The sequence below is a fragment of the Podarcis tiliguerta genome (genome assembly GCF_965153285.1).
Source record: "Podarcis tiliguerta genome assembly, chromosome: 8".
Lineage (NCBI taxonomy): Eukaryota > Metazoa > Chordata > Lepidosauria > Squamata > Lacertidae > Podarcis > Podarcis tiliguerta.
In genome coordinates, this window is record NC_139541.1 from 21,902,285 (window position 1) to 21,928,533 (window position 26,249).

Sequence of the window (26,249 nt, forward strand, 5' to 3'; positions counted from 1 at the left end):
ACCCACTTTTGCATTTGACCCAACCCACCATGGTTCTTCAGTCCCCACAGATTGCCCATGAGGGAACATGGCCTCTGGTTGCAAAAAGTTGCCCGCCCCTAGGCTACAACCACAGGGACTAGCCCCATGCTTCTAGTGAAAAGCTCAGATTTGGCAAACGGATATTCCAGCCTTTACTGAGCCTTTCTAAATGCTGAACATCTCCCTGTTCTTTCTCTTCCTGGCACAAGAGGAGCAGAAGAGTTCTACATTTAGCAAGGAATATAAGCTCAAATGAGCGGAACACATAATTGCCAGAATTACAGAAAAATCTCTCTCTCTCTCTCTAATGGGAAAGAACCACTAAAAAATGTGAGTCAGGCTACATGATGGAAATATTGCAGCCAATCATACAGTATAAAAACAAGGCAGACCAAGGTTCAAAAAACAAGAGTCAAAAGCACCATGTGGTTTGGAATAGTAGCATCCAAAGTCTCGCACCAGCCCAGCTTCCAAGCAAAAATTTTGTGCCACGGGGGAAACGTACGAGGGAAGTGGTCAGCCTTGGCCTTCCCCTCTCCTGAGCTGCCAATGGAGAGCAGAGCGCTGTGACAGCCAAAATGATTCAGAGAAGGGCAGACCCAAAATTGTCTGCGGCAATTTGACGTTGTTTCCCATTTGGATGGGGGGGGGGGGAGGAACGCCATCAAGGACAGTCCCAAAGGGGTTTGCGTTGAAACCCCTGCTAAAAGGAAGGTTTCTTTCCTTCTTCCTGCCAGCAAGGTTCTTTGAAGCCCTGATATCAGGTGATTGACAGACAGGCGGCCCCACCCACCTGCCCAATGTGACCTGCAATACCTATTCCAATAAGGATCGGGTACGTAGAACCAATAAGGATCGGGTGCATAGAATCAGGACGCGGGTGGCGCCGTGGGTTAAACCACAGAGCCTAGGGCTTGCCGATCAGAAGGTCGGCGGTTCGAATCCCCGTGACAGGGTGAGCTCCCGTTGCTCAGTCCCTGCTCCTGCCAACCTAGCAGTTTGAAAGCACGTCAAAGTCCAAGTAGATAAATTGGTACTGCTCCGGCGGGAAGGTAAACGGCATTTCCGTGCACTGCTCTGGTTCGCCAGAAGCGGCTTAGTCATGTTGGCCACATGACCCGGAAGCTGTACGCCGGCTCCCTTGGCCAATAAAGCAAGATAAGCACCGCAACCCCAGAGTTGGTCACGACTGGACCTAATGGTCAGGGGTCCCTTTACCTTTTTACGTAGAACCAAAATGGTTCTCCACCCTGGATTAGGTGATGATTGGCTTACTGGAGTTGCCACTACTGCAGTGATGAGGAACCCCAGGCCTGGGGGGCCAAATGTTGTCTCCCCCCCCCGCCTGTATGCCTCTCCTTCTTCCTTACCTTGATGGGAGTGTAGAGATATGTATGTGTAGAAACTAGCCTACTGTACAAAGGTAAAAGTCACCTTCATTTTTGCCCTTGCACTATCCCCACCATGGGTATGTGGCCCAAGAAGGTTGCCCAGAAGAGAATGCGTCCGCCCAGCAGAAAAGCCCCCCCCCCCCGCTCTGCTGTGTAGTTATGGCTGGAAGTGAACCTTGACAAAACTGTAACCTCCATGAAAAGTAAAGTTTGTCCTCTGTGGGTATCAAATGCTTGCTGTTGCAAAGGCCACCTGGACCAAATGAAGAACAGAAGTTCCTTTTGGAAGATGTCCCTAGCTGGAGGATTGAACATGAAAATCATAAACAGTTATTAAGAATGGTTTTTTTTGGGGGGGGGGGAGTGGGATGCCTGCAGGTTCTATTACTGGGAGCAAGAAAATGAATTTGAAGCATTTAATTTACTTTGCATCGCTTAGGTTGCTTCTGAGTGTCACGTTTTCAAAGATGCTTCTTCCCACCCCCTGCTTTTTGGTTTCCTGTCAGAGAGGATTGACAGAGTCGCATAGGAAGCTGCAACCTATTTTTCTGTCCCTTCACTGTCTCTGCCCTGCATCAGGGAGTCATCTGTGAGTCTATGTGGCCCATCTCCAGATGTTGATGAAGTACAGCATCTGTCACCCTTCTCCATTGGCCATAGTTGCTGAGGGCTGATGGGAGTTGGAGTCCAGCAATACCTGAAGGTTCCCCAGGTTCCCCAGCCTTGGCCTACACTGATTGGTGGCAGCTGTCCATGGTCTCTCCCACTACCTACGTGATCATTTATTACCGGAGCAGTGGGGGATTGAACCTGGGGCATGTATTCTGCTGCTAAACCATGACCCTTCCGCAGCTGGGGGGACCGTTGCTTGACAAATCAATCTGGTAATGTCCACGTGCCCAATCCTGCACTCAGCAAACCCACAGCAGTGGAGAATAGCCCTGCCATTATGCTTTTCCTGTCTGAGTTCCTGGAGGAGGAATCTTCTTCGTAATGAGGGACTTCTTGGTAGTGGCACCCACCCTGTGGAACATCCTTTCTGGCGGTTCCCTCCCTGTGAGAAGCCAAGTTACAGGGAACCAGGCAGAGGGCCTTCTCAGTAGTTGCACCCGCCCCGTGGAACACCCTCCCACCCGATGTTAAAGAGAACAACAACTACCAGACTTTTAGAAGACATCTGAAGGCAGCCCTGTTTAGGGAAGCTTTTCATGTTGAATAGACTATTTTAATATTCTGTTGGAAGCCGCCCAGAGTGGCTGGGGAAACCCAGCCAGATGGGTGGGATATAAATAATATATTATTATTATTATTATTATTATTATTATTATTATTATTATTATCCCTCCCACCAGATGTCAAGGAGATAAGTACAACTTTTAGAAGACACCTGAAGGCAGCCCTGTATTGGGAAGTTCTGAATGTTTGATGCTTTATTACGCTTTTATCTTTGTTGGAAGCCGCTCAGGGTGGCTGGGGCAACCCAAGCAGATGAGCAGGGTACAAATAATAAAATCTTTATTATTATCAAGCTAAACTTCCTGAATTGCTCAAGGCTCAGCCTGCATCTGGGTCCTTTGTGAACCTTTGGCTGGAATGGCTTTTTGTCAGCTGGACTCTGACCACTGTGTTTGTATCTGAACTGGAATCTGGAGTAAGAGGAAAGGAACTACACTTGATTCTGAACCAACAGCCTGTCCCTCAGCGATCCCTATAGCTCCAGGGAATTGGGATGGTTCTTTCTGTTTTGGGAACATAGGAAGCTTCCTTATACTGACTCAGACCATTGACCCAGGCCTAGCTCAGCGTTGTTAATGCCAGGGATTGAATTTGGGACCTTCTGCATACGAAGCCTATGTTCTTCCTCCGAGCTATGGCACAATTTGCTTCGCACGCAAAGGAAGACAGGTCTGCTGTTCTGCAGCTGCCTTGAGAGCTGTTGGAACTCCAAGGCCGGAGTTAACCTCCTACTAGGGTTAAGGAGGCTGCTAGTGATGGATGGCTTCGTTTATTCATAAGCAGGCCAGCCTTGGTCTAGAGCAGTAGATTGGGAAACTGAAACCCAGCTCATCACTCCCTGTTCCAGGCAGGCTACAGCACTCCACAGACTCTTCCAATTATCGCCAGCCAGCTGGAGCATCAGGAAAGGAGCCAGGGCCACCCAGAGCTTCCCAGCTGCCCCCTTATGTTGTGAGGCTGGTGCCTCAGCTCCATTCTGTGTGGTTGCTACCTCTTGCATTGCAGAACAATGCCAACAGCTGACGGGGGAGCCCATTCCACAATGTCATCTCTGGTAGTGCATTCCCAGGAAACCGCTCCATTGCCCTGCCTTCTGCTACCACCCGTCACCATGAAAAATTCTCCAACGAAGTGGCTCAAGCCTCAGCCTTGTAGCCATCTTCTTTTTAAGTGGCTATGGTGTGCAATACTTTGGCCACCTCATGAGAAGAGAAGACCCCCTGGAAAAGACCCTGATGCTGCGAAAGATTGAGGGCACAAGGAGAAGGGGACGACAGAGGACGAGATGGTTGGACAGTGTTCCCGAAGCTACCAGCATGCGTTTGACCAAACTGCGGGAGGCAGTGGAAGACAGGAGTGCCTGGCGTGCTCTGGTCATGGGGTCATGAAGAGTCGGACATGACTAAACGAATAAACAACAACAACATGGTGTGCAAAGGCACCCACAAAATGGCATTTGGAGGGATGGCACCGAACCAAACCAGCCTCAAAGTTGATAGGACAAGAGACAAGGAGACCAACAGTAGAGGGAGCTAGCACCAGTGACAGGTGGAGCTGACCGATTCCAGTTTTGTCCCCATCCTTCTCATTAAGCCACACAAAGGCAGCGAGGAGGGGAAAGCTAACAGCCAGGGCCACCCCTTAAATTGGTTGTAAGAAAGCAGAGAGGTCTGTTGTGATGAGTTACAATCCACCTTGGCATGAATGAACGTCAGAAGCTACTTTAGTCAGACCATTAGTACATCTAGCTCAGTATTGTTGACACTGTCTGACAGCAGCCCTCCTAGATTTCAGGCACAAATTTATCCCATTCTTTCACTATATTGCGTGACAGTATTGGTCCATCTAGTTCAGTATAGTCTGCACTGACTGGCAGACGCTTTCTGGGGTTTGAGGCAGGAATCTCTCCCAGCCATTCCCAGAGACTGAACCCGGGACCTTCTGCATGCAAAGCAGATGCTCTACAGGTAAGCTACGACCCTTCCCCAAATTTGCCTTTCAGATAACCCTGTTGTTGTTTTTAAGGAAGTCATTTGTAGTAGAGGCCACTGTGGCATCTTTTTCAGTGAGTACTGTGAAGCCTGTTGGGTTTTTAAGAGGATGAAGGAAGAGGGAATAAGGGATCTTTGATGCAGGCTCTGTCGAGACTGAGGGGAGCCTCTTCCGCTCGTGACTGAGGGAGTGGGGCTGCTGGTCTGAGTCAGGATGATGCTGCAGAGCCGAAAACATGAGGAGCAGGAGGGCCAGTGTCAACGCTGTTTCATGTCAAGAAAAACAAATCCCTCAGCTAATTTCACTTGGAACTCTTTTTTTTAACAGTCAACATAAATAAAAGAAAAAGCAAATCCTGGAGCAGGCTGACATTTACAAGGGTCACTCTTCAAGCGATGTGTCCAGGAACGCTAATCATACATGCTGATCTCGGTTGCCTTTCTTGGCTGTTGTCCTAGCTGGATCCGTGCGGGAAGCCTGACAAGTGTCCTGCTGGCAGCCACATCGCCGGACTCATCCTGAAAAGCGGGAGAGAGCGTCTCAACTTGAGGAGCTGCATTCTCATACCCAGCCTGGCAGCAAAGTTTTGTGAGCAGGAAACGGAGTGCGGGACTGTGCAAAAAAAATGCCATTCCATTGAATGGGGAAAGGGGTGGCATCCCATTGAAACACCACTCTTCCTAAAGTTAGAAGCTGACTTCTACCCAGGCCAGTGTTTCCCGAACTTAGGTCTCCAGCTGTCTTTGGACTACAATTCCCATCATCCTTGACTGCTGCTCTTGCTAGCTAGGGATGATGGGAGTTGTAGTCCAGCTGGAGACCCAGGTTTGGGAAACACTGTGACTTAGCTCAATAAATACGCCAGCCTTCCCCAACCTGGTGTTCTCCGGATTTTGTTCTGGCTCCAACTCCCACAAGCCCCATGCTGATGGCAACTGGGTGTCCAACAACATCTGGAGAACATCAGGCTTTGGAAAGCCTGGCCTGTGTTGACCGGCAGTGGCTCTCCACAGTTTCCAGGAGTCTTTCCTAGCTCTTAACTGGAGAGGCCAGGGATCGAACCTGGGATGTTGTTTATGGCGAGCACATGCTTTGCATGAGGCAGTGATGGCCACCAACTTGGATGGCTTTAAAGGAGGATTAGACAAGTTGATGGAGGAGAATAAGGTTACCAGTGGTGTTCTACTTCCACTGCCAGAGGCAATATGCCTCTGAATGCCAGTTGCCGAGAACTGCAAGCCAGGAGAGTTGCTGTGGAACTCAGGTCCTCCTTGGGACCTTCCCACTGGGCCATCTGATTGGCCACTGTGAGAACAGGATGCTGGAGTATGATAAGCCTTTGACTTGATCCGTCAGTGGCTTCCCCACTGCTAGGGTGAATGAAGGGACATAAACCTTGTGGTTGTCCCTGACTTCAAGAGCATGACTATTAAGGATGTGTCGTCCTCATAGGAGCATTCAGCCATACATTTGGATTGGCGCTTAAACTGGAGAAGTTCAGAATGTAGATTTTTTTAAAAAAAGGAGGGCTAGCTTCTCCTTAGGGATGTAGGTGGTGCTGTGGGTTAAACCACAGAGCCTAGGACTTGCCAATCAGAAGGTCGGCGGTTCGAATCCCTGCACCAGGGTGAGCTCCTGTTGCTCGGTCCCTGCTCCTACCCACCTAGCAGTTCGAAAGCACGCCAAAATGCAAGTAGATAAATAGGTACCACTCTGGCGGGAAGCTAAACAGCGTTTCCGTGCGCTGATCTGGTTCGCCAGAAGCAGCTTAATCATGCTGGCCACATGACCCAGAAGCTGCATACTGGCTCACTCGGCCAGTAAATCGAGATGAGCGCCGCAACCCCAGAGTCGTCCGCAACTGGACCTAACGGACAGGGGTCCCTTTACCTTTACCTTCTCCTTCCGTGCCATGAATCACACAGGGCAAATTCCACAACATCTATCACTCACCTAGTGGCGAGTCTGCCGGAGGCCGAATGCTGGATGTATCCAACGGGTATCCAGAGTTTATAAAATGTGCAGTAAGAAAGAATCATTTGCTAAAAGGCTGCTGATAATAGCGCAGGGATGCTTTTCAGCTCCCTTCTATGCACACCCGCAGAAAACAAGCAGAATTGGCTTCTGCCACAAGTCAAGAGAGTCTACAAGGAAGACTGCAGATGGGGCAGGACGTTGGGTCCAAAGCAAGCTTCTGCCTCCTTCTCCCTCCTGGCAGAGAGAGAGAGAGCAAAGGGGCCCATTCCGGGCAATCGGCTCGGTTCCCAACAACTGAATTTGCTGCTGTGTCGTTCAGCGGCCAAAATATTCCAGCCGGACCTCATCTGGAGCTTGTTCCAGTGACCACAGCACTCCCCCGCCACATCACTGCCACAGCAGAGACAGCCTTGAATGTGTGCCTGCATCCCCCCCTCCCTAACCTTTCCCCTCACTCTGTTAGGAAGAAGAAAAATGCGAGGCCCATAGAGCAAAAGAAAAAAGTGCTCTGCTCATCCACCAATCCTACAAACTGTCCCAGAATCAAGCAGCAGGAGGTTGGGTGGTGGTGCTTTTCATGGGACTTTGGCTGCCTTATTAAGCAAATGTCCCTGAGACAAATGGGCATAGAGGTCCCCTATTGTATAGCAGGGGCAGGTAGGAGACTTACTGTATGTCTCATCTCAGAAACAAGGCCCATCCATTCCAGTGGGATTGGCTCCTATGTACATATAGACCCAAAGAATTGCAGAGTTGGAAGGGACCATGAGGGTCATCTACCTCAACCCTCTGCAATGCAGAAATCTTTTGCCCACCATGGGGCTCAAACCCATGACCGTCAGGTTAAGAGTCTTGTGCTCTACCAACTGAGCTGTCTCAGCTTGCCCTCTGTCACAGACTGCCATCAGGTGGCTTGTGGAGAGTTATGGTTGTATCTAATGCTAGCCCTGCTCGGAGTGGAGCCATTGAAGTGAATGACCCGACTAGGGTTTAGGCTGCTCAGCAAAGATGGATCCAACCTTCAGATGGGAAAGCAGTGGCCCTTAAGATCTTGCTAGACTCCAACTCCCATCATCCTTGACTTTTGGCCATATTGGCTGGTGCTGTTGGGAGTCCAAAAACATCTGGAGGGGCCACAGCTCCCCCCAGCCTTGCTTTAGATTTTCTGCTTCCACATGGGTGCATTTTCGAGGTGGACACTGATTTCTTCATCTACAACCAAATCTTCAATCTGGTAAGATTGGTCCTCACCGGTTCCTCTCTCCCGTTCCACCAGCATCTCAATCCTACCTATTCATTTCTCCCATGTGGGTAGCGAATTTCTCTTGCTGATCACTATCTGGTCTGTCTGTGGCATCTTTGTTTGCCTTTAATATGTACCAGGGAAAGAAAGCAATGAGCCTAGTTCAGTTTGGACAGCAGTTCCATGGTTCTGCTGTAGAAACAACACCTTTGATTGATTGTGCAGGGCAGGTCTTACCTGCCCCCCCCCCGTATTTTATTCAAGTTGGCACCCCTGACTGTAACTAAGTGGGGTCAGGTGGTGCCTCTGTGCATGCGCAAAGTACCCTTCCCACACTCTGCCCAGGCCTCACCCCTCACTGGCTCTGTTCTATAACCTCATCAAAGGCAGTGTGTCCTTGAACTGTGATAAAACCTTTCGCCTGGATAGAGGGCATCCGATCACACTCACTTTTGCCATTCCCATCAGTAGCACAAGACCCCGGAAGGCTGTCCACAAGGGGAATATAACCCTCAGGCTGAAAGAGGTTCCTCACCCCTGGTCTAGGATCTACAACAGGTAAAGGGAAACCTTTGGCCGCACAGGTGTTTTGGATGAACTACAACTCCCATCACCCCTGGCCATAGCCCATGCTTGCTCGGGCTGATGGGAGTTGTAGTTCAGCAACATCTGCATGGCCAAAGGTTCCCATATGTGATCCACATACAGAGCCCTGGCTTAGATTAACCCCCCTCCCCCAGCAAGTATTACAAATAGCCCTGGGAGTCGGTGGGGTGGGGGAGATAAGGAAGCTTATCTACAAGGCAGTATTAGAAAGTGAGATATCAAAGCTAGGAACTTAATGGCACCTTACACCTAGGTTATGGGCGCAACAATGTCTAGGCGCATTTTTTTATAACAAGAATACAAAGCTGAAAATGAATGAACCACAGCTAAAATATTAGGTTCATTTTTCACATGGTCTGGTCCTTCCCCTGCCCACCCCCCTAATTTTCGTAAGAGGGTCTCTTCAGAGAATAGCTGGAAGTGGGGAGGCAGAAAAAGGTCCTCTTTTTCTTCCGCTCTACAGTTTTAATCTGAAATCTTAGGCACAGTACAGTGCCCAGCACTCAGAAACTGCTTGCGCTAATGAAATTCCCTGTTGCAAAGTGCGCCTAGAACAATGTGAGTTTTGAACACTGCTACAAGGGCTTGTGATTTTGGGGAAAATTACTTTGGCAGAGAGAGAAAGAGAGAGAGACTCACAGGTCGCAAACCTCATTCTGCACAAACCCTATAGAAGTGACCCACAGTGATGCAAGAGTTCATTTTGACGAGAAGTATCCTGGAGGATGTCTTGGCAGATTGCACCCCGCGTTTATTATGTGGGGAGATGCAGGAAGGAAGGGGGACGTTGCCCTTTAGATGATCTGCCTCAGACGCCCCCCCCAACCCAACCCCAACGTCTTCCTGGTGGAAAAGCAGTTGCATCCAAAATCGTTCCATAACACCACATTTTCTTTCTTTTTTAATTGCCCCCCCCTTTCCAGGATCAGCCCCTAGTCTCAAACATGCATCGTTGCAAAGGGCGATTTGTTCCAGGCATGACCTTTCCTTTCCGTTTTAGGTCTGTAGGTGGAGGCAGGAGGGTCTCCGGGTGATGCAGGTGGGGGGGCACACTTTTCCCCTCAGCACCATGGAGCAGAGCAAACCCCTGTCCTTCACCCCTGCCCCCCAAAGCCAGGAGGAAAGGTTTCTGGTTCTGGGCAATAAATACAGCAGGCCAAAGAGGACAACGACGACGTTGAAAAATAAAAAAGACAATCCCTATTGGAACTTTTAAATATTTTTCCTTAAAAAAAAATCTGTTTCCCTTTGAAGCGTCTCCCAAGCGGGGCAACCCCGAAAAAGCGGTCTCTGGGCCCTGCTCTGGCCACGGAGTCTGCTCTGCCCACGTCACCGGCAGGTGTGCATCTCTGCCACGCGGTGGCACTGTTTACACTTGACAAAGCAACACCAGTGGAACTTGCAGCTGCACCGCTCCACCACCTCCACCTCGTCCGTGTGGAAGCCTCGGCCGCAGCACATCAGCTCGCAGCCGTCGATGGCCTTGGAAGTCTTGTTGCAGTGCCTGCCGCTGGTGCCCAGGACGCCGTTCCTCAAGTCGTGCTCGCAGAAGTCGGGGCTGGAGTCCAGGTAGACCAGGTCCTCGTCCGTGTGGGGCTTGAACTGGGAGTTCTTTGGGACTAGCACCTTGGTGGAGCCCACCTTCCGCTGCTCAACCTCCGTGGCCCCGTCGAACTTCTCCTTCAGCACGTTGCCCACCTTGCGGAAGGGGGGCATCGCCTTCCAGCAGGTCTTCACCTCGCACGAGCCGGACACGCCGTGGCACTTGCACTCCACCCGCATGTGGTTCAGGATGGCCTGGGTGGGGAAGGAGCAGAAATTCATTTACAGTCATACCTCTTGTTACATCCGCTTTATGTTACGTTCTTTCAGGATACGTCCCGCGGCGACCCGGAAGTACCAGAAAGGGTTACTTCCGGGTTTCGCCGCTCGCGCATGCGCGCAAAATGACATCACGCACATGCACAGAAGTGATGAATCGCAATCCGTGCACACGCAGGTTGCATTCTGTTCATGTTGCGAACGGGGCTCCGGAACGGATCCCGTTCGCAACCAGAGGTACCACTGTACTTACAAACACGTTCCTTTCTTCCTTTCATTCTTTACCCCCCCCCCCCATAAAACAAGACACGAACAACAAAGTGGCAAACGACGACAATGAGGACATGCCCGACATTTGTGACGTCTTACATCAAGGCAGCATGGCTAGCCAGGGAAGCTGAATGTTGGGAGATTCAGGGCAGGTTCATTCAGCGAATGGTTCAACAGCAGAACCTGCTCCTGCAGGTGGCAGTGATGACCACCAGTTTGGATCAAGAGAGAATTAGACAAATTCATGGAGGGCAAGGCTAGCAATGGCTGCTAGTCACAATGTGCCGTAAGCTGCCCAGATATTTCATGGAAAGAGATTCGTAAACTGCAAACACTTTAGGATTTTGAGGTAGGTGACACCCACTACCCATACGTCAGTGGGAGTGGGATGGGGGAAGTACTTTTTTCTGGGGGGAAAGTGGGGGAACTCAACATGAAGCTTGTTTGTATGTTTGTTTGAGGCCCAGTTGCAGTGGCATGCCCCACACACCAGTAAGGTAAAGGGACCCCTGACCATTAGGTCCAGTCATGGCCGACTCTGGGGTTGCGGCACTCATCTCACTTTATTGGCTGAAGGAGCCGGCGTACAGCTTCCGGGTCATGTGGCCAGCATGACTAAGTCGCTTCTGGCAAACCAGAGCAGCGGACAGAAATGCTGTTTACCTTCCTGCCGGAGCGGTACCTATTTATCTACTTGCACTCTGACGTGCTTTCGAACTGCTAGGTTGGCAGGAGCAGGGACCGAGCAATGGGAGCTCACCCCGTCGCGGGGATTCGAATCGCTGACCTTCTGATTGGCAAGTCCTAGGCACTGTGGTTTAACCCACAACGTGTCTGATTAATAAATTCTAGCAGACAATGTTCTGGATTAGAAAGGGTCACAACTTTATTGATATATCGGTGAATTTTTGGCTCAGGCATTGGGTGTATATCTGTTCCAGTCCTCCAGACACCCCAAGTTCCTGCTTAAAAAACCATCAACCCTTGATGGTGGAGAAATGAAATATACCCACTGAGAGTAAAAGTTAGTCCACATCTGCTAACACTTCTCCACGGAAAGACAGAAGACACCCCCCCCCCAAAAAAAACCCATGGCAGCTATTTTCATTTCTTGCCAGTTCTGCAAGCTTTTTTAAATGTTGCATTGTTCACTTGGCCATGAGTGACATGGTAGGGAAACACAGTCTTAACCGACCTGATGCCCTGCCTGTGTGTTGGACTACAATTCCCATCAGCCATTGCTGGCTGGAAAGAGAAGAGATGATGCAGACACACAGAGCAGAGTGCTCATTCCTCCTCCGTCATCCGAAAGTCTTGACCAGCTGTTTTCCCACACATTCAAGTTTCTCTCTGCAGGTTTAAGGGCTAGAAACTTGTTCTCTTCCAAAAGCCAGCAAGCACAGGAAGCAGTGTGTGGCTGCCCCACAGCCCGGGAAGCAAGATGCACAAGCCTTCTGCTCTTACCTTCCTCCCGGCTTCGTTGTTATGAAGGTTCATGAGCGCCCTGCTGGAGGAAGCCCCTTTGCTCCTCTCCCTGACGTCAACGAAGGACTGAGAGAAGGCCACTCCGTAGGCAATGTTGTCGGAACAGCCGGACCACTGGAAGCCTAGAGCAAGGAGGCGAAGGAAAACAAAGGGCAGCACTTACATGGGGAGGACAGCATGACTCATTACACAGCACTGCAGCCCAATGGCAAGAGAGGGGCTCCCTCCCTCTTTCTCCTCTGGGAGGCTACAGGGCAGGCGTGCGGGAACTCAAATGTGCCCCCCCAGGCCTCTATCTGGCCCTCAGGACTCCCCCAGGCAACATCTCCTGTCTTCAGGAGATGCCCCATAGAGGCCTTGCTCTGTGCACACCTTGATGCTTTTGCCTGCCTTGAATGTGTCCTTGAATTGTGACACTGCCCCTTGCATGCCAAGGGGTGATGGAAGTTGCAGTCCACCAACAGCTGGGGAACCAAGTTTGAGAAAAGCTCATCTATGCCAACAATGGCCTTCCAGATGACGATGATAATTTTATCATTTACCGTATTTTTCGCCCCATAGGACACACTTTTCCCCCTCCAAAAATGAAGGGGAAATGTGTGTGCGTCCTATGGGGCGAATGCAGGCTTTCGCTGAAGCCTGGAGAGCGAGAGGGGTCGGTGCGCACTGACCCCTCTCGCTCTCCAGGCTTCAGGAAGCTCTCCGCAAGCCTGTGGAGCCCGACGGAAACTTCCTCTGGGCTCCACAGGTTTGCGGACAGCTGCCTGCAGCCCGAAGCTCGGGGAGTGAAGCTCGGGGAGTGCTGCAACTTCCCACCGGGCTCCCTAGGCTTGTGGATAGCAGCCTGTTCTGGGGGCTGGGGTGGGGGAAGCTCGGGAATATATTTTTTCCCTTTATTTCCCCCCAAAAAAACTAGGTGCGCCCTATGGGGCAAAAAATACGGTATATGCTGCCCATCTGACTGTGTTGCCCCAGCCACTGTGGGTGGCTTCCAGCAAAATACAAAAATACAATAAAACATCAAACATTAAAAACTTCCCTATTCAGGGTTGCCTTCAGATGTCTTCTAAAAGTCATATAGTTGTTTATCTCCTTGACATCTGATGGGAAGGCGTTCCCCACATGGCGGACACCACTACCGAGAAGGGCCTCTACTTGGTTCGCTGTAACCTCACAGTGAGGGAACAGCCAGAAGCCCCTCGGAGATGGACCTCCATGTCTGGGCTGAACGATTGAGGTGGAGACCCTCCTTCAGGTATACTGGGCTGAGGCCGTTTAGGGCTTTAAAGGTCAGCACCAACACTTTCAATTGTGCTTGGAAACGTATTGAGAGCCAACGCAGGTCTTTTAGGACCAGTGTTATAGGGTCCTAGCTGCCGTATTCTGGATTACTTGTAGTTTCCGAGTCACCTTCAAAGGTAGCCCCATGTAGAGCGCATTGCAGATATCCTGGAATTCCAACTCCCACCAGGTCTAGCCAGCATAGTCAGTGGTGAGGGCAGATGGGAGTTGTAGTTCAGTGACACCTGGAGCAGGGAAGTTGGAGAATTCCAAAGGAGGTGGCAATGGGGGCAGAAATTGCCAGCATTTGCTTATTTTGTCCCATATCCAGAAAGGAAATAAGTTGAGTGAACAATGGCCAGGATCTCCTGCTGCTGTTGCTTTCAGTCTGCAAAACGGTGCATAATTGCCGTTCCTTTGCACATACAGGGATTGGGGTGGAGTAGCACAACAGCAACACCATTTACATAAGCAGTTACATAATATACACAATTTGGGCACAGCAGACAGCACAGCAAACAACGCAACTTTGGGTGGAATGGAAACAGCTCTGCGTGCGACAAACTTGGCGCAGAGCAGAAAACGTCCTGACGTCCCTGCTCTGGAGGGCTGTCGGCCGCCCAGCCCTTCAGTGGTCCTACCTCCACCCCCTGAACTCCCACTCATGTACTTACCCTGAGGGCTGACCCCATGGACTGTGCGGTCGCACCCACATTTGTCGAGTTCCCCGCTGCTGCATGCCCTCGTCACGGCAAAGGCAACACCAGCGGAGGAAATTGCATACACAAAGGCGGCCTCCCGCGTCCCTGGTGGAGAAAGCAGAGAAGAAGAATAGAATTGTGGCATTGAAAAGGGACCCAAGGTATCATCTAGTCCAGGCTTCCTCAGACTCATCCCTCCAGATGTTTTGAGACTACAGTTCCCAACATCCCTGACCACCGGTCCTGCTAGCTAGGGATCATGGGAGCTGTAGGCCAAAAACATCTGGAGGGCTGAGTTTGAGGAAGCCTGATCTAGTCCAACCCCCAAAAGAGGCACGAGTTAGTGCATAACCTGTGCTTGGGTGAGTGGAACTCAGCAGTGTTTTAGGGGACAAACCTACATGTTACACGGATCTGGCCAAATGGCTCATTGCTCTGTACAAGCCCTTCTCCAGCCTGGTGTCCTCCAGATGTGTCATACTGATAGGAGCTGTAGACCAGAACATCTGGAAGACAGCAAGCTGGCAAAAGCTGTTCTGCACAAAACCTGCTTGTTTATCTGCTTATCTCTCTGCTTGCTGTTCATCTTTGCATTGCTGCTCTTGGGAGAAAGATCCACAGCCCCCTTTTGAAAACAAAACAAAGCATGGCGAGCAATGGTCTCCCTTCCACAGAGATGGAGTCCGTGGGCGAAACCGAGGTTTATTTATTTACTTAACCTCAGTTTTACCCACGGACTGCATCTCTGTGCAAGGAAGACCATTATCAGGTGAATTGCTCCTAAAAGGCACTAGAACTTCAGTCTGCACAAAAACACAGCACTACCCAAACCTCTGAGTCCATTGGCCCCTTAATGAGCAAACATAACAACAACAACAACAATGATGATGATGATGATGATGATAATAATAATAATAAATTTATACCCTGCCCATCTGGCTGGGTTTCCCCAGCCACTCTGGATGGCTCCTAACAGAATATTAAAAACACGATAAAACATCAAACATTTAAAACTTCCATAAACAGGGCTTGCCATGGGCCACAAATTCTTAGGAAGGCAAATAAAACAAAGTCAACAAATAACAGTATATGGCCAGCTTCTATTAATCATCAAATCATTTTGCTTTTATATCTTCGAAGGAGGGAAATGGTGGTGGGAGAATTTTTTCTTCCGACACTATAAAAAAAAGTGAAACTCTGCACCTGCACACAAATTATTTAGCAGCAGCCTCAAAATGCAGTTGTATTGTGGAATATTCGTATACAGAGGTTCCTCATTGGCAAAGGAAGTGAACTCTTTATTTCTGAGGCTCATAGTTCATTCATTAGTATTGCAGCATCCCTTGTGAACTAGGGGTAGCTGGGGCTCATCAACATTCTACTCATGTAGAATGAGTAAAACACGCTGATTCCCGGACTGTCCGCGGTCCGGATCGAGAAGGCGAATGGGTTGCATCCGGCCCCCGGCCTTAGTTTGCCTACCCGTGTCTTAAACCTTTCCTTCTCTACCATGGTTCCAGACCCAGCCTATATGCTTACTTGCTGAGTCAGTATTTGACTCAGCAAATTAAGCCTAGCAAAGAAAATTAAACATGCCCCCCTGTCCGAAACTCCTCTCAGTAGAGTCCAAACTCCTCTCTAATATTCTTTCCTGCTCTGCTCCCAGGCTGGGAACATCTACCAAGCCAGGCTGAGAACTCCTCTTATTGCTTTCTGCAACTCTGCAGAAGCAGGGGGTGGAGGAAGAGAAGATGAAGAAGAGGTGAAGCTATGTTGGTGGCTGTGTGTGTTCTTCTCGCTACCTCCCCCCCCCCCCCCGCCCCAGCCACCCTCATGTGGGTAGGTGCATGCGGGTGGAGTTAACGAAAGAGGAATATTGGTTTAGCAGTTCTCAATTATGTCTTGCAACACTCCGTCCCTGCCAAGGGGTGGTTAGACTGGAACAGACCCTTCTGTCTTGGAAGATCCTGGCACAGGCCCCACTGAGAGGCCTTTGCTCCATTCTCACAGCCCCAAACAGCCAGCAGGGGAGGACACAAATGCCCTTGAACACACACACACACCAATCCCAGAGCCTCAACAGGAGAGAGGGGTGTCTGGGAAGGGGGGGGGGTGGGCGCAGAGAAATAAAACGTCCCGGCGGTCAGGACGGCTCAGGCACCAGAGACTCAAAGCAACCGAGCGACCTCCGAGTTAATCGAGGTTAATAGCAGGCCTAGCGTCCGTGGGTTTCGCTCTGTGGCCGCCCGAGAGGGAGACGACTTCACTCGCTGGTATTTCTGGCATTTCCAGGGCGAAACCTTTGCAAGCACAAATCTGCAGCCCTGCTCTGAAGACGGACGGGGGAAAGTTAAATCAGGAGGCGCAGCGGTGGCAAGGATGGCAACCTGAATGTGGGTGGGTAGCTGTAAGTTGGGGGCAGTTCACAGGGAGTGGCAGAGGCCTCTGGGTTGTTGTTTTGTGTGTGTGGTGTGTGTATATAACTGAGCATCTGAAGGATGCCCCCAAACCAATCCCAGACCTTAATCCTGGACCTTTGAACCCTTGTACAAATTCATGGGAGGATGAATGGTCTGATTTGGTAGCTATCAGCTGTGCTGGTGAAACAGAACCTCCACATGCAGGTGCGGTCTACCTTGGAATCCAGAGTGCTGCAAAAAAGCAACAGGAGGGGTCTGCCGCCTTCGTGCCCCCCTTTCCCAGAGGACCCTGCTTGGCTGCTGTATCTTGCGCACCTGAACTATGAGACTCCTGAGCGGGGGTGGGGTGGGGCGCTACCTTGTGGCCCCGCATGTGTTCCTGGACTCCAATTCCCACCAGCCTCATTCAGCAGGGACAATGGCCGGAGATGCTTGGATATTAATCCTGCCTATCTTCAGCTTTCTAATGCATTGGACTCCAGCAAAATCCCAATCTTGCTATGCCCCAGATGTCTGCATCTCTCCTAATCAACCTGCTTCTTTAAAATAGGATAGCTGCTGCTCGAGTTAGACCATTGCTTAGGGCTGGGCGATACCAGCTTTTCAACATTGCGGTGCATCGCCAGTTTGGCGATATACCGCGATGTTGAAAAAATAAGATGCATGGGCCTCTGCCCGAGAGACACCAGGTGAAACTGCCCTAGTTCTCACCTCAAGGCTTGCAGGCTTGGACAATGAAGTTTGTCTGCACTGCTCAGCTGGAGGAAGGGAAGGTCCCCCCCCCCCCCAGCTGAGATAGCCCCAGTGCTCTCGCTGCTTATGTGTGAACTGCAAGAGCATCAGGGCTCCTTTAACTGCTCACTGCAGCAACCACTCTCCCCAGCTTAGCAGTTTCACAGAGCTCCCACCCTGCTGCCAGCTTGCGGGAGCCAGCGCCGGGCTGGGGGCTCCTTTAACTGCTCGACTGAGGCAAGGGCAGCTGCACACTTCTCAGTTAGCAGTTTAACAATACAGAGGGAGGAACAAGCTGTATCAGCACCTCGAGGATACAACTTGTTTCTCCTCATCGTATGAGGGCAGAGTGTGATAGGTGCCTCTGCTAGCAGTGCTGCTGGAGGAAGGAACTCTGGTCCTGGGCGATATATCAATATATCTCCTAGGCCTACCATTGTTCCAGCTATTTCGTATTTTCCATACTGACTGACTGCCGCTCTCCAAGGTTTCTGTCAGAGGACATTTCCAGCTCTACCTGCAAACAACAGGGATTGGCCTGGGAGCCATTGCAAGCAAAGCAGGTGCTTTTACAACTGTGCCATGGCCCTTCTATTAATAAAAAGCCAAGATGCTGGTCCTCATGATTCTGAGGAAAGCTTGTTTAATAGGGAGGCGCCTCACCCCAAGGCAGACCATAGGGCCCATCTAGCTCACCGACTTGCGACAGCGCTCCAGGGTTGTCGAACAGGGGTAACTCCCAGCCTGGGGACTGAACCCAGGACTTTCTGCATGCAAAGGGGAGGCTCTGTCACTGAGCTATGGCCCTCCCATTACCCAGGGAACCTTCTGCATGTGGCCCAATGCACCAAAAGGGGGGAAGCCTCACCTTGTGTCACCACTTTCCCAAAGACTGGCAGGCTGTCCAGCATGGAGCAGTTCCAACGGCGGTTGCGGAACTGGAACTGGCACTCCTCAATGGCCAGCTGTGCCCCCCGGCGCACCGAGTCCATGACCTCCAAGTTCCTCTTGCACATCTGCACCTGCCGCTGGATCAGACCCTTCAGCTTCTCACAGGTCTCTTCCTCAGAGATACTTCCCACAGAAGACAGCTTTGCCAAATATCTGCTAGGACGATATGGGGTTGGGGAGAGAAGGGAGGAGGAACAAGGACAACAATGAAGTGAGCAGTGGATCCCAGCCACCTAACAGCAAACCCAGTAGCCAAGTACCAAACTGCAGGTTCATTGCAATTTTTTTGCACTGAGCATGCAGGTTTTAAGAAATGCAAATAGCAGCAGGGGTGTAAAGATCATTTAACCCTTTCCTCCATTGCTGTGGCCCAACGGCTTTGCCTACAGAAGGTCTCAGGTTTGATCCCTGGAATCACAGAATCACAGAACTGGAAGGGCACCCCAGGGGTCATCTAGCACAACCCCCTGCAATCTTCATGGTAGAGTGGGATATATATACTCTGAAGCAGGGGCAGAGAACCTTTTCAGCTCCACGGGCCAGGAGCTTATCAGGATCGGCCTCCTGAGGCCAAATTTGACAAGTGGGCAGGGCTGCTCAGCTGTCAATCAACTGATGTCCCAAATGACATCAGGTGTAAGGTGTTCTGAAGTCCTCAAGGTTTTTTTTTTTTTTTTGCATAGAATCTTGCAAAACTGAACAGGATTCAAACCCCGGCCCATCAGGTGTTGAGCAAAAATGGGGTTAAATCCTGCTGTGTTGGCTGCTGCTTTCCAAGATGGGCCCATGGGATGGAGATACCCCATCCTGCCAAAGGGAGTTATAGCGATAATGATCAGAATCGCAACAGACTGGAGGGGTACATAACCGTTGCTGCAATCCTGATGAAAATCCCTTATCTTGCTTTCTTTGCGGGGAGAAACCCCCCCTTTCCCCTTCCATATCTGTAGTGATTCTGCTAATTATCAGTATAGCCCCAGCCTCATCTGATGCTCTTTTGCATTCCCCCCCCCCAAAAAAACTTGCACGTTAAATGCAAAGGCACCCATAACGTCACGTCTTCTTCGGCCTCCAACTCTTGTCTATACAACTGCATTCTCTTTAATATACCACCCATATTTTGCTCAAAGAGCTCCCCATGGTGGCTAGCCACATAAGATCATTCAAAACTCTAGTAAAATACATTGGAAATACCCACGAAAAGAAAAAAAAAATTCCACAAAGCAGCAGCAGGAAAACAAAACAGCAGCCGTGGCTACTCCATCTCTGATCCTGTCTCCAAACGCTTAGTGAAAAGAAGCTGCCTCCGCCAGCTTTAAAAAGGTTAAAATAAAAGTGAGTTACATACATCACGTTGCCTAAATAATCCTGGGAACTGTAGTTTACCCCACACAGAGCTACAACCCCCAGCACTAGAGATGCCGGGGCTTGAACCTGGGGCTCTTTTGCTTGCAAAGCGGAGCCCTGCCGCTAAGATACAGACTTTCTGCACTGCAAATACATGCACAGTGGTACCTTGGTTCTCAAACGCCTTGGTTCCCAAATGCTGAAAACTCAGAAGTAAGTGTTCCAGTTTTCAAATGTTTCTCGGAAGCCGAATGTCCAACACAGCTGTTGGCTATTGTTTCTGGGGCACCTGCACCAATCAGAAGCTGCGCCTTGGTTTTCGAACATTTCTAAAGTCAAATGGACTTCCAGAACGGATTAAGTTTTGCGCTTTTGCTATTTATTTTGCATTTTTGTTTTTGAGGCTTTTTCGGTTAATTTGTTTTTGTGACTGTGTGGAACCCAGTTGAGCTACTGATTGATTGTGTGACTGCAGAAATGGATAAAAGCTCCCCCATCCAAACATTGACTGTCATCAGTGCAGATAAGAAAAGTTTTTAATTTTTATTTTATCATCTACAATACTGTCTTATCTATTTTATAGTACAGTACATTGATTATTACTGCTTTCATGTTATGGATCAATGGTTTTGTTAGATATTAAAATTGCTGTTAAATTGCTGCTTTTGGGGTTGTTTTTAAAAGTTTGGAATGGATTAATCTGTTTTGCATTACTTTCTATGGGAAAGCGCTCCTTGGTTTTGGAACACTTTGGTTTTGGAACGGACTTCCAGAATAGATTAAGTTTGAGAAACAAGGTACCACTGTATAGAAGTTGACTCAACCGGCAGCTAAATGCTACCCCCAGGACTTGCAGTGAGACAACCTGCTCCACTGCACCCAGGCCAGCAGGCTAACTTAGGGAATAAAGGCCACACACCTCTGACTTCAGACACCAAGATGCTATTGCCTGTCCACCCCCTGCCAACACCCGGTGCTTGCATTTGCCTAACAGCAGGGCCGGCTCTGCAAAGAGTTCTCCATGGGGATGGGCACCTGACCAGTCACCCCAAAAAGATTTCATCAGCTCCTCACTCTCAAACCATTACTGTCACAAGAACGAAAGAGAAGTTCTAAAAGCAAAGATTGCAATAACCACCCACCAAGGAAGCAGTTCGCTGTGAAACCACGACAATTCCTTTTTGACAAATAAAAAGTTGCAAATTGTTTCATTGCATTTTCATCCTGCCGTTCCCCCGCACGCCCCTGAAAAACCTCGAGCTGACGTACACAGTTCCTCCCATTTCGCCCTCACAACAATTCTGAGAGGTAAGGCGAAGCCCTGAATGTATGACTGGCCCAGCGTCACCTTGGCTGGGCAAGCACTTGAACCCGGATCTCCCTGATGCTAGGATGGCCTTTTGCTGATTAGGTCACCCTTGCCTTTCCCCCCTGGGTACCGTATTTTTTGCCCCATAGGACGCACCGGCCCATAGGACGCACCATGTTTTTTGGGGGGGAAATAAAGAAAAAAAAATTATTTCCCCCCCAGGCGCTTGTGGGGCCGGGAGTGGGGAGAAGCGCTCTTCTCCCCACCGCCCGCCTTCAGATCAGGTCCGGGGACAGGGGGAAGACGCGCTGCGCCTCCCAGCTGTCCCCGGAGCTTGCGGGGCAGGCAGCGGGAAGAAGCGCTCTTCTCCCCACCGCCCGCCTTCAGATCAGGTCTGGGGACAGGGGGAAGACGCGCTGCGCCTCCCAGCTGTCCCCGGAGCTTGCGGGGCAGGCACACACATTTTCCCTACATTTTTGGAGGGGAAAAAGTGCGTCCTATAGGGTGAAAAATACGGTAACTGTTTCAAGGTACTGCCTGGAGAGGCCTGCCACAATCCTGCACCCTCCTTGCATGGAAGTAAACCCCACTGAACTCAATGGGACTTACTTCTGAAGAGCTGTGAACAGGATTGCACCATGAGCCAGGAAGTGAAGTGCTTTGTGGATGCCAGGAATCTCCCCAGCAAATTGCCCTCGCTGCTCTGCTTCCTAACAAATGACTCTGTCATGAAATAAAAAAGGAAGACTGCCACCAACACCATGGTGCTCTTTTAATCCAGGGATGGGGAACCTCACACCCAGGAGCCAAATGTGGCCCTCCAAACCTCTGTCTGGCCCTTGAGAGTCTCCACAGGCCACACCCTCTAGCAACCTTCCATTTCACTCTTCTGGAGTGTTTTCTACCTAGCTGGAAGGGTCCTTCAACTCTCATAATGAAAATATCACCCCCCAACCTTCTCCATCCCTCTTTCTCCCCCCTCCCTTTGCCCCCAATGTCTATGACAATAGTGTCTCATACCGAATGTATACAAACTGAAAAAAAGACTCTGTGGCTTGAAAGTGGAGACGCTATATGTACTTTCCCTTGTTTGTTTGTTTGTTTTGTACCACAAATCATTAATAAAAAAATAATACTTATCGCTTCCCTGAATAGAGAGGAGGAGTGTGCGTAGAAACTAGCTTAGGTAAAGGTAAAGGGACCCCTGACCGTTAGGTCCAGTCATGGACGACTCTGGGGTTGTGGCGCTCTTCTCGCTCTATAGGCCGAGGGAGCTGGCGTTTGTCCGCAGACAGCTTCCAGGTCATGTGGCCAGCATGACTAAGCTGCTTCTGGTGAACCAGAGCAGCGCACGGAAACACCATTTACCTTCCCGCTGGAGTGGTACCTATTTATCTACTTGCACTTGATGTGCTTCCAAACTGCTAGGTGGACAGGAGAGAAACTAGCTTAGTGTACAGAATAATATTTGCATCCATCGCTCCACCCACTTTGGGCCTCTGTTCCTGCCCACCACTGGCTTGTGGCCCTTGAAAGGTTGTGCAGAAAGGGATGTGGCCCCCGGGCTGAGAAACGCACCTCAGCCCTTGGCTAGTCAACTCATTTCATGGACTTCGTTTTACAAAGCAGAAATAGACCCAAGCTTCCTACTTCCTCTTGCCACGGGATAGTTGCCTGACTCAGCTCAAGTTCAAAAAGCTGTTGCAAGAGCTAGATGCTTTTGCAAACACATCACCCAGCTTTCAGCACTGGCCCATCGCTGTTCAAGAGTTTCTTTTGCTGGTCTTGCTAGCTCCCCTTGTACTTCACCTCTTTGGGTGCTAGAGGGCGCCAGGATCCCTTCCCCGAACATCCCGCAGGCCCCAGAAGTCAAGAGGTGTAGCGTTTACGTTCCACCCCGAAGCATGCAAAAGAAAGTGTATCTGCACGACACACTTCTGTCCTTGAATGCCACTCCTTAGCATCGCACACTATTCCAAACTGCGCCGCTTTCAGCGCTCTGCTGGTTAGGAAGAAATTCAATTCCGTCCACATTTAAAAGCGAAGCTAATGAATTTACACTTTCTGAAACAACATACAAAGAGAAATGCACACTTCTAAATGCACACACCTTCAGACTTTGCAGTACAGTTCTCCAGCCAAGTAATGCATGCAAAATATATATAGGCAACAGTCAAGTGTGCGTAAAAATGCATATATTATTGAAAACGCCATTGGAAAATGCATTGGGGCGCATTCAGCTAAACTGGTGCACTAGTAGAAGCCAGACCAAGGGCTCTTGCTAGTGCGGTGGGGATTTCCCCTCTCCTCCCCACACATATCCCCCAAATCTGCTCTGGAGAGTCAGGAGAAGCCCCAGAACCGCACACAGGGGATTGTTCTGCCTGGCAAGCACAAATTCTTGTGCTAATGGAACAACCAGAGGACTATGACACTCAATTCCTCCCATTACATTAGGGAAAATTGCTTTGCAAAACACGTGTATAATTACTCAAGCTTGCATGCAAACATGTGTCCGTTAGGAGGAATCCGAACTGAGTTGCTGATGAATTTTTTGTGAGGACCTCTCCCCCCCCCTTTTAATCACAATCCTGCGTGGAAACATAAAGAATGGAACTTAGCAGCGGAGAATGGGACCCGAAACGGAGAGATTTCACTTATCCCTAGCTGCTACTGTACACAAGATGTACACATGGGCTTGGAGGTATTCCCTCCTCTCCCTGCCTCTTCTCCCTCCCTCACACCCCCCGGCCTGGGAGCCTGCTGCTCTCCCGAGCTCAACAGCTGTCCTTTGTCTCTCCAGAATGGAGAGGGATAGGACTTGCCCTGTCAGGGCTGAGGAGTCACAGTGTATCCAAGGGCTATTAGGAGAAGCCAAAGTGGTGGAGAGCCGGCCAAAGTCAGCAGAGCGAAGGACACTGGCTGCCAGCGCTGGCTGCCACAACCCTCCCTCAGCACGGGCAGCGTTCTGATCACCAGAGGCTCCCTCAAAAACCACTTCCCTCCTGAAGGCCAGGCTGAGCTTTTCCTGGCTCCCTGTTCTCTTCACAGAGTCAGGCCTTTCAACCACTGGGCAAGCCAGGCTGCGTCGCCAGGAGAAGCTCAAGATTTGGGCAGAAAAATAGAAGGCCCCATATAGTGTGAGGCCCAAGTTACTTGAGAGGCTGCCTTGCTCCTTACAGTCCCAGGAGGTGACAGGGGAGAGTCCCTCCTTCGTCCCCTCTGCCACCCCCCCCCCCCAAGACTGGAAGCCTGCCCGAATTAACTTGGTGCAGGGCTTTCATCGTGGCTGCCCCCGTATCTCTGCTGAGATACGACAAGCAAAAGCATTTCAAGACATATTTGTTTGTTCTTTTCAGCAGGCTTTTCCAGGTGGGTGGAAAGGTATTTTCTGTGGTTTGCGCTGATTTTTTAACCAGCCTTTTTTTTTGGGGGGGGGAATGTTTTCCTAAGCACTTGTAGATGATTTCATGGTGTTTGTGTGGAGGTTGCTTTGAGACTCATGTAGAAGATTCCTTAAGCTAGTTGAGTAATGAGAAGAAAGCTGATTTGCAACAATGCTTGCATCCATCTGGCACCGTGAGGTTGGCACAGACTGGCAGTGGTCCTCTGGTATTTCAAGCAAAGGACATTCCCAGCCCTGCCTAGAGATGGCCATTGGGGATTGACCCAAGCTCCTTATTCCTGCAAAGCAGATGCCCTCTACCACAGGGTCCCAGCCCCAATTGAAGCCTTTTGCAGAATAACCCACTGGGGACTGGGCACATCCTGTGGGGTCCCTGAGGCCCCAACCACCTCCAAATCTCTCCCTCCTCTCTTCCAAGCCAAGCTGGGTGGTGGGGGAAGCAGCCTAAGGAGAGGCCTCCTCCATGTTTGGTTGTGAGTAGAAGCCACTTGGGATGGAATGGGACCAAGCCAGAAGAAGCCTTCAATCGACAGAGAGCTAGTCCATCCACCCATCGACACCTCCAGCTCCTTCTGTCTGCCTGACTTGTTTGCTTTAAAAATAAAAGTAACTATTGGGAACCGTTGCTCTTCCTCTTGCAGGAAGAACATGGAACAGAGGAATCTGCCTTATACTGAGCCAGACCCTTGGTCCACCTAGCTCTCAGCATCACTCACTGGTTGTGTCTCTCCAGAGGTCCAGACTGGGATCTCTCCCAGTCCTACCTGCAGATGTTGGGGATTGAAGTTGGGACCTTCTAGACTCGTAGAGTTGGAAGGGATCCTGAGGATCATCTGGTCCAATCCCCTGCAATGCTCCAGAGAAGCGGACACGGAGCAATGGATCCAAACTACAAGAAAGAAGATTCCACCTAAACATTAGGAAGAACTTCCTGACAGTAAGAGCTGTTCGACAGTGGAATTTGCTGCCAAGGAGTGTGGTGGAGTCTCCTTCTTTGGAGGTCTTTAAGCAGAGGCTTGACAACCATATGTCAGGAGTGCTCTGATGGTGTTTCCTGCTTGGCAGGGGGTTGGACTCGATGGCCCTTGTGGTCTCTTCCAACTCTATGATTCTATGATTCTATGATTCTAATGCAGGAATACGCAGGTGTCACTTACGGGGATCGAACCTGCAACCTTGGCATTATCAGCACCGCACTCTAACCAGCCGAGCCATCCGGAAGCTGTATCCACAGCTCTTCCTCAAACATGCTATGGATTCTCCTCATTCCAAAGCCCGCCACCCAACAGTAGCTGTTCTCTGCTGGATCCAACTATACTCTGAACTGTGCATGGCCCACCCTAGAAATATCTCCATTCCTCGCTCTTGGTGACGGCTTTGCTGACTATTCCGCAGCCGTAATGCCCACCAGAAGTTGAAGGGGAGCAGCATTCTGTGCACTTCTGACTTCCCTTTCCACAGGGTCCATATCGATCTTCCTGGCTGTTGGAGGCATCAGAAATTTGTCGATTTCTCATAAGAATCTGGTGGCCCCTTTAAGGTGGACATATGGACCAGCCATGCTGAGCCATTGCACACTCTCGAGTTCATCATTACTTACTCTAACTGGCAGCAGTTCTCCATGGTCTCAGGTCACCTGCTGCTTGGCCTTTTAAACAGCAGATGATGAAAACTGAGCCTGGAAGACATTCCTTCTCCAAGTTACAGCCCCTCCAACTGGAGCAGTTTTCATGGGGGCAGGCATGCTTTTCAGAGATATAACTCATTTTTTTCTGGCAAAGGGGTTTCTTTCTTTTTTTGCTGGATATTAGGGGTGAAGGAGAAATTCAATTCAGTTTCTATTTAAATAAAAATAAAAATAATATTAGCTTTTGAATTACAGTCATACCTTGGAAGTCGAATGGAATCCATTCCAGAAGTCCGTTCGACTTTCAAAACATTCAAAAACCAAAGTGCGGCTACTGATTGGCTGCAAGAAGCTCCGGAAGCCCTGTCAGACATTCGGCTTCCAAAAATAGTTCGCAAACTAGAACAGTCACTTCCAGGTTTGTGGCGTTCAG

General features: G+C 50.1%; 1 protein-coding gene across 1 annotated transcript in view; it reads right to left on the reverse strand.

Moving 5' to 3' along the window:
* Positions 1-9,192: 9,192 nt before the first annotated feature.
* The window catches only part of WNT4 (Wnt family member 4), a 52,516-nt gene continuing 35,459 nt past the window's right edge, over positions 9,193-26,249 (reverse strand). The window contains exons 2-5 of the mRNA XM_083452246.1: positions 18,045-18,280; positions 13,998-14,129; positions 12,022-12,164; positions 9,193-10,263 (exon numbers count right to left, since the gene is read on the reverse strand). Coding sequence (XP_083308372.1) covers positions 9,796-10,263; positions 12,022-12,164; positions 13,998-14,129; positions 18,045-18,280 — 979 coding nt within the window. The 3' untranslated portion in view covers positions 9,193-9,795. The remainder of the gene's footprint in view (positions 10,264-12,021; positions 12,165-13,997; positions 14,130-18,044; positions 18,281-26,249) is intronic.